Genomic DNA, 12,647 nt, shown 5'->3' with positions numbered 1-12,647 from the left:
ACCGTCAATCACGAGATGAATTATAAGCACAAATTAAGCACATGAAAATTCAGTGGTGCTGCGGGTTTGAACCAGCGATCATCGGTTTAAATTCACGCGTTCTAAGCACCGGGCCATCTCAGCATAAAAAGTATATTACAAATTGATTATATAAGATTTGTTGATAACAATATTTTCATCAAAGGTTTAAATTTACGGAGTTATTTTTTTTTTTTTTTTTTTATAGAATAGGAAGGTGGACGAGCATATGGGCCACCTGATGATAAGTGGTCACCAAACGCCCTTAGACATTGGCATTGCAAGAAATGTCAACCATCGCTTATAGCCAATGCGCCACCAACCTTGGGAACTAAGATTTTATGTCCCTTGTGCCTGTAATTACACTGGCTCACTCACCCTTCAAACCGGAACACAACAATATCAAGTATTGCTGTTTTGCGGTAGAATATCTGATGAGTGGGTGGTACCTACCCAGACGGGCTTGCACAAAGCCCTACCACCAAAAGTTAAACTTGGAATTAGAGAGTTTTCAAATTTTAATTTTATTGTAATTATAAAAATTATAATAAAAACGATTTTTCGATTCCATTTGAATACCTTCTTTGTCGCACTACCAAAAAATGGAATTCCTTACCAGCTCACGTGTTCCCCTCCTCTTACAACCCGGGTTCCTTCAAACGAGGCGTGAAGAGGCATCTTGCGGGCCGGCAAGGCGGGGACGGCTAGTACAGAACATTCTTCCCGACTGTACTGGACGTCGTCGCGTTTGGTCTCTACTACCACTTACCATCAGGTGGAGTAGAGTCATTTGCCATCCCGGGGCATATAAAAAAAAATACACTAGACAAGCACTTTAAAGCCATTTTACAGGATTATAATAAACCGGTTCGAATCTCGTTCCACCGGGAAAAATTTTTCAACAAACTCAGTAGTAACTCTGTTTTACGATTTAATTTACAAAGTTATGTCAACAAATATAAATATATTATATACTGCCTGAAAGTCAACAAGAGCAAGTAATATTGTGCACGAATGGGTAATTTAATATCAGTAGCTCTATTCAAATGACCTTCGTTTGTGGAAAGCTACCAATTTAGATGACCGCCGCTGCGGCACCATACGCCGTTGGAAATTATAACCGTAAATATTAGAGTGTATTTGAACCAAAATGGAAACACTTTAGGTATGGGGTTAATTCAAACATTTTATAAAGAGCTTTTCCGTCTAGTGACATGAACTAGCTTTGGGTTAAGCAAAAACCATAAATCAAACTGCATTCGTACAACAAACGCATACAAACTTTTTTACATATCTAGCTGAACTCGTGGAACAGCGTGGAATTCACTTCAAAACTATTATATGCTCAGCCTAAAATAGTGGACGACAAAAAGTGAACTTTAGAATGTTATAACTTTGGCAATGCCCGTTTTTAGGTATTACTAATATATATTCCTATTTACCCCACCAATTAAGTGCACAGCTTGTGTTAGGGGTGGGGATGACACTAGCCCAAGGGGTCAGAATCAAACCTACGACTTTTACATCGCTAACCCGTAAACCATTAAGCACTTTTTGACACTTATCTCTAATAAACCCACATTGGATGAATGTGGTGGAATAAACTGCAAACAATCTCTGTAAACTGAGAGGAACCTTTGCAATGGGACATTATAAAGATCTTTACTGATTTACATAGATAGATAGGAAACAACTGCAAAATTTCGTAACAGTTCTTGATCGTAACTTTTGGTAAATTATATTTTTCGTTCAGTAATCAAAAAAGCTTACTATGACCCTAATTTAATTAACGGTCCAACAATTTTGATGATTGATGAAATAAATGTAATTTTATGGGGATATATAAATTAGCCATTGACATTAATTGATGGAATAACATTTCTCTTAGTTTAGTGCTCATAAAGTATAACTTACTCCATACTAAGTTCTGTCTATAGTGAACTCCTATCATCACTTGTTTTCAGGAAAAATGTTTGCGTTTTTTTATTCACCTTGAATTTTGTGTTGTGACGTAACGAACGACCGATTCTGGTCACAGTGGCATTTCTAGATATAGAACAGACAACGTCACAGAATATATTATAATGTTAGAGTATGTTCGCAAATACAGGCGCACTATGTTTCCTATGTCTCATAATCCAATTGAACGTTTGACCCCAGAACCCCTGAAACCCCAGAACTCCTCAAATGGAAATCATTAATAGGATGTTGTTTTACTTTTTTTTTCCCTATTCGTGCACATAAATTTCTGAGATAAGCTTTTATCATTTCGTTACGTAGAACACAATTTATAAATCTGAAACACCTTCCCAAGCACATTTACAGATAAAATAGTAATATTTCATTCACTTGACTATAATGGCTCAATAACTCGCGGTATCTGTGCAATGACGGCAGACACCTTGTTTCCACATATTTTCTTTCCAAGTGATATAGTAACAATAAATTCCAATGCTATATATAATTCCAATACTTCTTTTATGTTATAAGTAATCGTCTCGTTGTTCTAGCAAGATTATATTATAGAAATCGAGGTTCTGAGTTAGAACCCCGGGTCGGGTCAATAAAAACTAATTAGGTGTCACTCAGTGCCTCCGAAAGCACGTAAAGCCATTCGTCCTGCGCCCGAACTGTGTAACGTTTAGTCAGAGAGCGCTACATTTTTTTATGTGAGAGGGGGAAAACGAGCTGGAGGCTCACCTGATGGAAAGACTGCCGTCGCTCATGGACACCTGCAACATCAGGTGACATATAATACGTCCAGTGACTGGGTCTAGTCACTAGACGTATTATATCCTTAGAAAAACCACCGAGATCGTAATCATTTTGGAGGACGTCGTCACTGAAAATAAAAGGATTCGTATGAAAATTCATAGGACATGATGCTTGATATTATAAAAAATATAACACAACTATATTATACCTAAATATTACATACATTAAAAAAATGTTCTACTGCTCAATAGAAGTAGATAAAATAATACATATACATAAATGGGCAAAGACAGAACAGTTCTATACTTTTTGTCCTCCAATTTTTTTTGATAACTATAGACGGGCTTTACTGCTATAAAAAGACATATTCGAATTACAACAGTTACGACTATTGCGCGAACACTAGTTTAAACAAATCAAGACAAGAAAGTTAACAAGTATATAGCGATTATTTAAATGATTTTATACACTTCTAAAATCAGTGGCTGTCACTTAATTTGACGGGACAACTATGCTATAAAGGAAAAATGTTGTCTCCAAAATCTGCGAGCATTGCTCGATGAATAAACATAATATTAATACTATTACTTACAAAGCCGAGATAGCTTCGAGGTATATTAAGCATAGCGGTGAAATTCTGCCTCTTGTATAATTCCAACAAACAGCATCGGAACAGCGTGGTGAAATAAGTTTCCAAACTTCTCCTCAAGAGAGGAACCCATTGCCCAGCGGTAGGATATTTATAGGCTGTAATTTTAATTTAAGCTCCGTGTACTATTAAACTATTAACTTTTTTAGTATGGGCTTAGCAAGACATTTTAAAAATGAACATGAAAAAGTAATTATTCCGCAAAAGACTGAAGTAAAAATAAACTATATCATTTTTATCGTTGTTTTATAAAAATTACAAAGAATTATATAGATATGATCGTTAAAACTTTTTTAACTTTTTTATCGGGGACAAGTTGACTTAATGGTCAATTTTTTCACATGAAGTGTTAAAATAATATTAACTGTAGTACGATTCTGTAAGAAATCGCTTCACTTACTTATCTGTGAAATTATTTTATTGTGATAATTCTTGAAATGTTATAATTATTCCAGTCAATCTCGCATATCACTTTCAAACATTTTACGACCGTTTTTTGCGGTGACTTGAGAGTTTTTTCTTACAGAACTACACTAATATTTATGGTGTCAGCTTATTGCGGCAACTTATTTGATATGGTTCTATTTTATGACATAATTATTTTTAGATTTATAGAAGTCACATTATTAGAAAATTTGCATTTGTTTAATTTATGTTTATATTATATACATATTGCATCCTAGTGAAGGATTTAGCATGCTTTAATTTTTATAATCAATCATGCACCTGTGGTCAACCTTTTTTAGGTATGCTGGTCGTTATTATCATATGGGTTGAAGCCTTTACATTTTATATGCTCGATTAACGCATGCGCTTTATAAAGCAAGGAACCCTCATATCACTCTGAAGGGAGTGAGTCAGTGTAAATACACGCATAAGGGATAATTAGGTTTCCAAGGTTGGTGGCGCATTGGCGATGTAATTGAAGATAATATTACTTACAGTGACAATGTCTATGGATGGTGGTGACTAATCATCAGGTAACCCATTTGCCTGTCTACCTATATATTTTACATAAATAAAAAAAATTAAATAAATTAAATCCTTAGATCGCCCTAACAAAACCTACTACGTGATCTATTTTACTCTACAGGCACTATCTATTATGGCAACGATTAACAATTAATTCTTTTAAATTAAACTGTTAACGTCACGACTATTGCACATGTGTGAGTAAGAATTATATAATAAAACAATATCATTTTACTTACCCATACATAATAATACAAACGGTTTTTCTATTACTGTTTAAAAAATATGTGTTCAGTTCAAACAAAAGACGGACTTAATGCCTGAGGCGTCTACTAGTCAACCTTTACGCTAATCAGAATACACGAGGGCGGTTCTAAAACTATTAAAATAATATTTAAATACATTCCACAAATAAACTTAATATAAATTTAGTTACATAAAAAATATATATGTCAGTGATAATAAATTTAAGAGGGTATGCGACGTCACTTATTAGAATAGCAACACCACACAACGTGATGTATGTCATTTAGGTTGGTCAGTTGTCAGACGTCAAGTGTGAAAAATATAAGACGGGTGCCTATTTTATTATGTAGCCGACCGATGGAAATATAAAATATAAAGGAGTATGTCAGTAGCGCGTGTGATCATTTTCTTGAACCCCCCTTGGTCTCTTGCTCTCAGGACAGCGCCAGCGCCGGACGTGTGCACTGACTGATTTAATAAAATCAAATGTCGCGGATTCAAATGGCGGCCATTAAAATGGCAATCCATTTGAATCCGCGACATATATATTATAACAAAATATCTGTTATTAAAATAGATATAAAATATATTTTTGTTGGAAGCAAAAAGGACTGATCAAAAAAATAAAATAAAAAAAGAATTACGAATTTTTTTTTACGAATCAGCGTATTGGAATTAATTTACAGATATGAAAATATAAACAGTTGTTAAATGAGATAATCAAAAACCATTGAAAATGAACGTGCTTTAATTATGTACGTATATATGTATTTTATTCTTCACAGTCCAGTCCAGCGGCACTTTAAGTACAAAGTGGTGAGCAAACAGCTCTCAGAGTTAACTTGAGCGTTTACTTAACTTAGATCAGCTTTTATAAATGGAATATCACTTACACTAAAGTTTGTATATTCTGCACGTTATTTGATAAACATCACTACTGTTTTAGGAAGCTGGGTGTCTGTTCACGGGGTCACCACTTTAGTGTGTCTGTTTGTCTAATATGTTAACAATGGGACGCGCGACGCGATACTGTCTCGCAATACGGTAATTACATACTATATATCAATAAGATGTGTGTTAACCTAACACCTATATTGTTTTAGACGTATTACTAGTGGTAGGGCTTTGTGCAAGCACATCTGGGTAAGTACCACGACCTAATCAGATATCCTACCGCAAAAAAGCTGTACTCGATATTTTTGTGTTCCAGTTTGAAGGGTGAGTGAGCCAGTATAATTACAAGCACAAGGGATCTTAGTTTCCAAGGTGGTGGTGGCGCATTGGCAAAGTAAGCGATGGTTAACATTTCTTACAATGCCAATGTCTATGGGCGTTGGTGACCACTTATCATCCACCTGATGCTAAATAAAAAAATAAAAAATTGAAGTGTGGAGTAATTACCTTCAAACCTCCTCCTCAAGATGAGAGGAGGACTTTTCCCAACACTGGGACATTTACAGGCTGTTACTTTCTGTTTTTTTAAATAAGTATTGTGATAGCCCGTGACGCCCCTCGAAAAGGCGGTGTGGGTACCGCTGGTTTTTTAGTGGGTATTCCGGCACATACTCGGCGCCGGCGAGTCCCACATACCCCCCCCCCCCCACTTCAAGTGTGGGAAACGCGAAAACGCGTTTTTCCAGCGGAAAAAAAGCCCGTACCTACCCAAGGTACTAGTACTCATATATTTTACCGTTACACAGCAATATTTAGTATTGTTTTATTTCAGTTTGCAGGGTGAGTCAGTGATTCACAAGAAACATTTTAGTTTTCAAGGTTAGTAGTGCTTCAGTGATGTATGCGATGATTGATATTACATTGCCAATGTCGTTGGACGGTAGTGACGACTTATCATGAACCCCATTTGCCAGTATTCTAACATATTAAATAAATTAAAACAAAGAATAGTAATGCACTATGAACTGAATGAGATGGAACGAATGGAATAAAATACTTACTGCTTTTATTTTTATAAACACGATAAGAGCAGCGCTTAACTTAAAGCTAACTAAGCAGAAGCGCATTTAGAGATAAACAGGGAAATGTACCTCTACATGATATTTAAATGTGTACATATGACTTCCACTGAATCCCCGGCGGGATGTCGCGAGATATTGCCTCGATCTTTCATTTAATACGATTCATATTAATAAGATTATTTTATATTTAAGAAACCTATTATGCTGAGTACTAAAGTATCGTTTGTTCGTGTAATGAGTTTTGATATGGATATGTAATTTATACATAAGAACTCCATGCCAAAACGCGCCACTACAGGCACAAGGGACATAAAATCTGAGTTCCAAACATTGGCGGCGCATTGGCGATATTAAAAATAGTAAACGTTTCTTCCGGCGTCAATATCTTCTGGCGGTGATGACCACTTACCAATTTTATTAAAAAAAACATTTACCTGTATAATATAATGTATAGTCTGCCTTGCCTATCTGGTAACAATTTGTCTTACAATTGTACCTTAGTACCAGCTCATACAGAAGTGAATGTATTGAGCTTCGCATTGGTACTCTAGAGTACCAATGCGAAGATATTAAAATATAAAATATAACTAGTTATATTTTATTAAAATATAAAATATAACTAGTTATATTTTATATTTTAATATCCAATTGAGGATGAACTTTAGGTTATCAAGTTAGATATATCATAGACATTGGCATTGTAAGAAATGTTAACCATCGTTTACATCGCCAATCGCCAATAACTTTGGAAACTAAGATGTTATATCCCTTGTGTCTGTAATTACGCTGGCTCACTCACCCTTCAAACCGGTTCGCAACAATACCAAGCACTACTGTTTTGTGGTAGAATATGTGATGAGTGGGTGGTACCTCTGTGCAAGCTCATCTACCCTACCACCAGTAATAGGAATACTCTTGATTTTAGTTTAAAAAACAATGTTACATATTATCTCTATCTAGGTATAAACAGGTATTAATGCCAAACTAGTACGTTCTATCCTTTTTCTACACTATTGGTACATATGTTTGGAGAAAAAAATATACATAAGGTACACATGATCTAACCGATAATATAAAATGAATTATAATCATAAAATAGAAAGAAGGTTGTCTACGTGTGTGTTTTTGTGTGCGTGCATGTGTGTGAATGAATCACATAATATATATATTGTAATCGGGCTTCAATATGTTGTAACTTATACTAGTCAAACGCTTATTAGGTAGCTCTTATTTTATATCCATCTCTTAATTTTTAGAAGTAGTTATATTATTTTACGTATATCTGGTTTACGTCATCGCCGAGTCAAAACAATCCAGTATCTCACTCGTGAAAGGTTGAAAAGCGCCTTACGGTGATATGCTATTTTGATGCGTATATCCATGGAATGTTATCTTTTTTTATATAAAATAGGACGGCGAATGAGCAAATGGGCCACCTGATGGTATGTGGTCACCAAACGTCCTTAGACATTGGCATTGTAAGAAATGTCAACCATCGCTTACATAGCCAATGTGCCACCAACCTTGGGAATTAAGATTTTATGTCCCTTGTGCCTGTAATTACGCTAGGTCACCTTTCAAACCGGAACACAACAACACCAAGTACAGCTGTTTTGCGGTAGAATTAGTGAATTCATTGTGCCAGCTATTGATAACCACAAGCAAGTTGACGCAATTTATACCGATTTAACCAAGGCTTTCGACAAAGTTTCGCACGATATTTTACTCTTAAAACTAAGCAGGTACGGATTCAATGGTAATATGCTTGAGTGGTTCAAATCATATTTATACAATAGACAACAATTTGTTGTCTTAAAAGGTTTTAGCTCGAGTCTATATAAAGCCTGCTCCGGGGTTCCTCAAGGGTCACACTTAGGACCTTGGCTCTTTAATATTTTCATTAATGATATTTGCGATACGGTACATTATAGTAGAGTATTTTTATTTGCGGACGATTTAAAATTAACAAAAGTAATAAACAACTTAGCTGACTCAGAGCACTTACAGGCGGATATTAATGCTATATATAATTGGTGTAAAAATAATAAAATGGAATTAAATGTCAGTAAATGCAAGCATATAAAATTTACGCGAAAGCTCAATATAATCAAAACAATATATAGCATTGATAACATCAAGTTGGAGGAAGTTTTTGAAATAAGTGATTTGGGTGTCATTTTTGATGACAAGCTTACTTTTGTCCCGCACTTCAATAAAATAATTACGAAAAGTTCCAAAACGTTAGGATTTTTAATTAGAAATGGTAAACACTTCACGAATAACACGAAAAAAATAATCTATAACGCTTACGTGCGTAGTGTACTGGAGTACGGTAGTGTTGTGTGGAATCCTTGTTACAATGTACATCGTCTGCGTATAGAGAGAATACAGAAGCGATTTGTATATCATCTATCCAGAAACAAAAAAACCTCATACAATAAATCTAAAAAAAAATTACAGCAATCTCTTGAAAGACTTTAATATGGATAGTCTCTCTGTACGCAGACAATTATTAGATCTCTCTTTCCTATTTAAGATAATTCGTAACGAGATCGACTGTACTTACTTACTTGAAAAGATATACTATCGTATTCCAAGGCGCAATGCTCGTAGTTTTCTGGGCACTTTTGATGTCAGAATATCAAAAACGAAATTAGGATGTAATGCACCAATGCCTAGATCATCACGGTTGTACAATGGTTTTTGTCAAGATCTAGATATTTTTAATGACTCTGCCATGATTTATCGTAAACGGGCGCTAGAATTGTTGAGAGATGCAAATAAATAATAAATAAATAAATAAATAAATAATAATAAATAATGTTATCTTAATTTTATTTTGTATTAATTAGTATATTTTTAGTAATATTTTGTAACGTAAGCTTTGCATGAATTTAATGAATTATTTAATTTTAATTTGTACCTATATCAATTTCAAACTATTTGTGTTATTAATTTTAATTTTATTAAGTGCATGTTTATTTTTTTATGATCTTTAATTTGTATCAATTTGGACTTATTATTTTTTTTTTTTTTAATCTTTCTACTCATGTTGCTATAATTATGTGTTAATGTATTTTTAAAACAAATATTGTAATTGTTGTGGCTACTTTAAAAAGCTTCACATGTTAGCTATTTTCACTAAATTGTTTTACATTTGTCATTAAAACATGTAGTAGCTACTAGTGGTCCTTAAAATAAATAAAATAAAAATAAAATAAAATAAAATAGAATATCTGTTGAGTGGTACCTAGCCAGAAGACCTTGCACAAAGCTCTACCACCATTAGATAAAGACAAACCAGTATCTCACTTACGGTGATATGCTATTTTGATGCTTATATCCATGGAATCTCATAATTATAATAGTCAATGTCGATCGTGTTTTGTCATGAACAGCTCAACTACTTTTTAAGTCTTATTTTACTCTTCTGACAAATATCAAAGGGAAGTAGCCAATTGCTTAGGAATTTTACATTGCCAAGAGCGTGCAAAAAATCAGATGCTTTTTGTTCACTGACTCTCTTAATCCAACGGGGTGACAATAAAATGACTAGAAGGCGGGACTATTGGCTTTATTTGATTTCTGGAGTACTAAGTATTGCTGTTTGGTGAATAGAATGTAATCATTGCTAAAAAATATCGATTATAAATATCGATTTCTTCCGATATTCAAATGTGCCATCTGATGGTAAGTGTTCACTAACGCCGACAGACATTGGCACTGTAAGAAATATTATTTACTTTATTATTATAATTAACTAAACTAACAGCGTCAATCTTGAAAATTAATATGATATTTTCCTATAGTTGCACTAACTCATAATAATATGCTCAAAGCATAAACTGTCATATAGAATTTATAACAAAACATATTTTTATATACATACAATTATAGTGTGACCAACAATGGATCGAGTCATAAACTAGGTTATAAAAGTCAGTCACAATTGTTTAAATTTATTTGAATTTAAAAAAAAAAAAAAACTTTATTCAATTATAAAATACTTTGTTAAGGTTTCTTAGCTTTATATAGCTCTACCAAAAGATATTCAGTAGATGATCAGCCTTATCATGATAGCCTACATTTCATTCTCAGCCGTACCCTATATTTGCTGTATGGAATATATGGACGCGATATTATTGTATATATCTTGTATGTAACCCTATTTATTCCATTCTCGTATTATTTGTGGCTTGCGGCGTTACGGGTCCTAGCTGGATAACGGGCGCGCCATAAATGTAGGCCTTTTTGGGAATTGGTGTCGTAACCCCAGAGACTATTACTCGGGTTTTGGCGAATTTATTGAAGGTTTTTTTTTTTAAATTTAACTCTTTTTATCTTCTTTTTGTTGGCAGGTGTTCGTTTTAAATTTCGTTATAATTTTACAAAGTTATATTGATTGAATATTTAAAAAAATGCTAAACTTGTTAACATTAAAATATATGGATAACATTTATAAGAACGACTTCATTTTATTTCATTATTTGCGAAAATTATTCAAAGATAGACATAATGTCAAAGGTATTATCTTCAACCCTTTGTTAAAAAGAGAGTATAATCAATTTTTAGGCGGCCGCCTAATGGGCATACTGATGGTAAGTTACCATGGCCCATAACGTATGCCTGTACACTGGTTCATAGGGTTGAAGATAATCCATCTTCAACCCTATATTAAAAAGAGAGTATAATTATGTTTTTTTTTTATATAAAATAGGCAGGCGGCCGGCTAATGGGCATCCTGATGGGAAGTCACCATGGCCCATAACGTATGCATGTACACTGGTTCACCCACACTTCAAACTGAATAACAACAATACTAAGGATTGCTGTTTGGTGGTAGAATTACTGATGAGTGAGTGGTACCTACCCAGACGGGCTTGCACACAACCTTACCACCAAGTAAAATGGTGCATAGCACAAAGTAAAATACCAACAGCAGTAATTATGTAATCAGTAATATAAATTTGATTATTTTCCAAAAACTCTGATTGCTGCGGCAACAGTAATATTTTTCAATTAACATGGACATAATAAATCTTCATATCTTTTGGAAATTGTTTATTCATGGTGAACTATTGACCTCAATAAGCTATTCATATACTCCCACTTCCGTTGCACGAATGAACAAGTCAAGTGCAACGGCCCTTGAAAAATATCTTAAATATTTAATTAATACAAAATCAGTGTTCTCTAGAATCAAGAAAATATTTTTTTTTGTTTCAGAAATACGTGAGCGAACTGACCGTAGTCCGAGATTGCGTGCCGACTTGCAGCGAAAAAGGTACATTATATATTTATTTACAATTGTCAAATTAATATTTTCCTCTAGCTAGTCGTCCCAGCTTCGTACGGATAAAATAAGGGTGCACAAGCAATATAAATTGCTATACATATAACTATATTTCTTTATGCAGCCCACGCTAATAAAGCTCCCATCATGTTTTTATATTATATTTCTATATATATATAATGTAATAAATCATACATCTAACCTTTCTCAAGGATCACTCCTTCCATAGGTAAAATCTCTATGAAAATCTTTTTCATTTTTGAGTTTTCGCGTTCACACACAGATAGACGTGCCGAAGAGGGAGACTTTGTTTTATAATATTTAATGATAATCATTTACTTGATTGTCCATATTATCAAATTTATAGCCTTTTTTTCATTGGTTTAAATGTAATTGTGAACTGCAAAATAGTTCCAAGCCTGACCTTTCCTGAAAACACTTTTGCTGATTGTTCGTCACCATATAGCTCATACGACCCACTGGGATAGTCCCAGCTACCACTAACCCTCATCTACTCTGCTTGGACCAACGGAACAAATTTGTCATGTCATGTTATATTGTAAATATATAATGGGGTGCAATCCCATGTAGGTTTGGTTACGAAATAATGTATTTTGTTTATGTTGACTCTGGAAATGGTCTGATTTATAATTCATGACTTTCCGCCCGCGGAGTCTCCACGTGTGATATATACGTGTATTACAAGTGAAATTTCCCTTTCTTTTATGGACTCCTGACAACGTGTTTAAAAAAATATATGGTGTTCGGCTGGCTAGTT

At 34.1% G+C, this 12,647-nt stretch overlaps 1 protein-coding gene across 1 annotated transcript in view; it reads left to right on the top strand.

Annotated features, from left to right (window-relative positions):
- LOC126778322 (uncharacterized) overlaps window positions 1-12,647 on the top strand; it is a 104,139-nt gene that overhangs the window by 77,736 nt on the left and 13,756 nt on the right. Inside the window, exon 3 of the mRNA XM_050501829.1 lies at window positions 11,803-11,860. Within this exon, the coding sequence (XP_050357786.1) occupies window positions 11,803-11,860 (58 nt within the window). The remainder of the gene's footprint in view (window positions 1-11,802; window positions 11,861-12,647) is intronic.

Source organism: Nymphalis io, chromosome 25, assembly GCF_905147045.1.
Source record: "Nymphalis io chromosome 25, ilAglIoxx1.1, whole genome shotgun sequence".
Taxonomy (NCBI): Eukaryota; Metazoa; Arthropoda; class Insecta; order Lepidoptera; family Nymphalidae; genus Nymphalis; species Nymphalis io.
The sequence above is the reverse complement of the archived record's forward strand: the minus strand, read 5'-3'. Positions and strand labels throughout refer to the sequence as shown.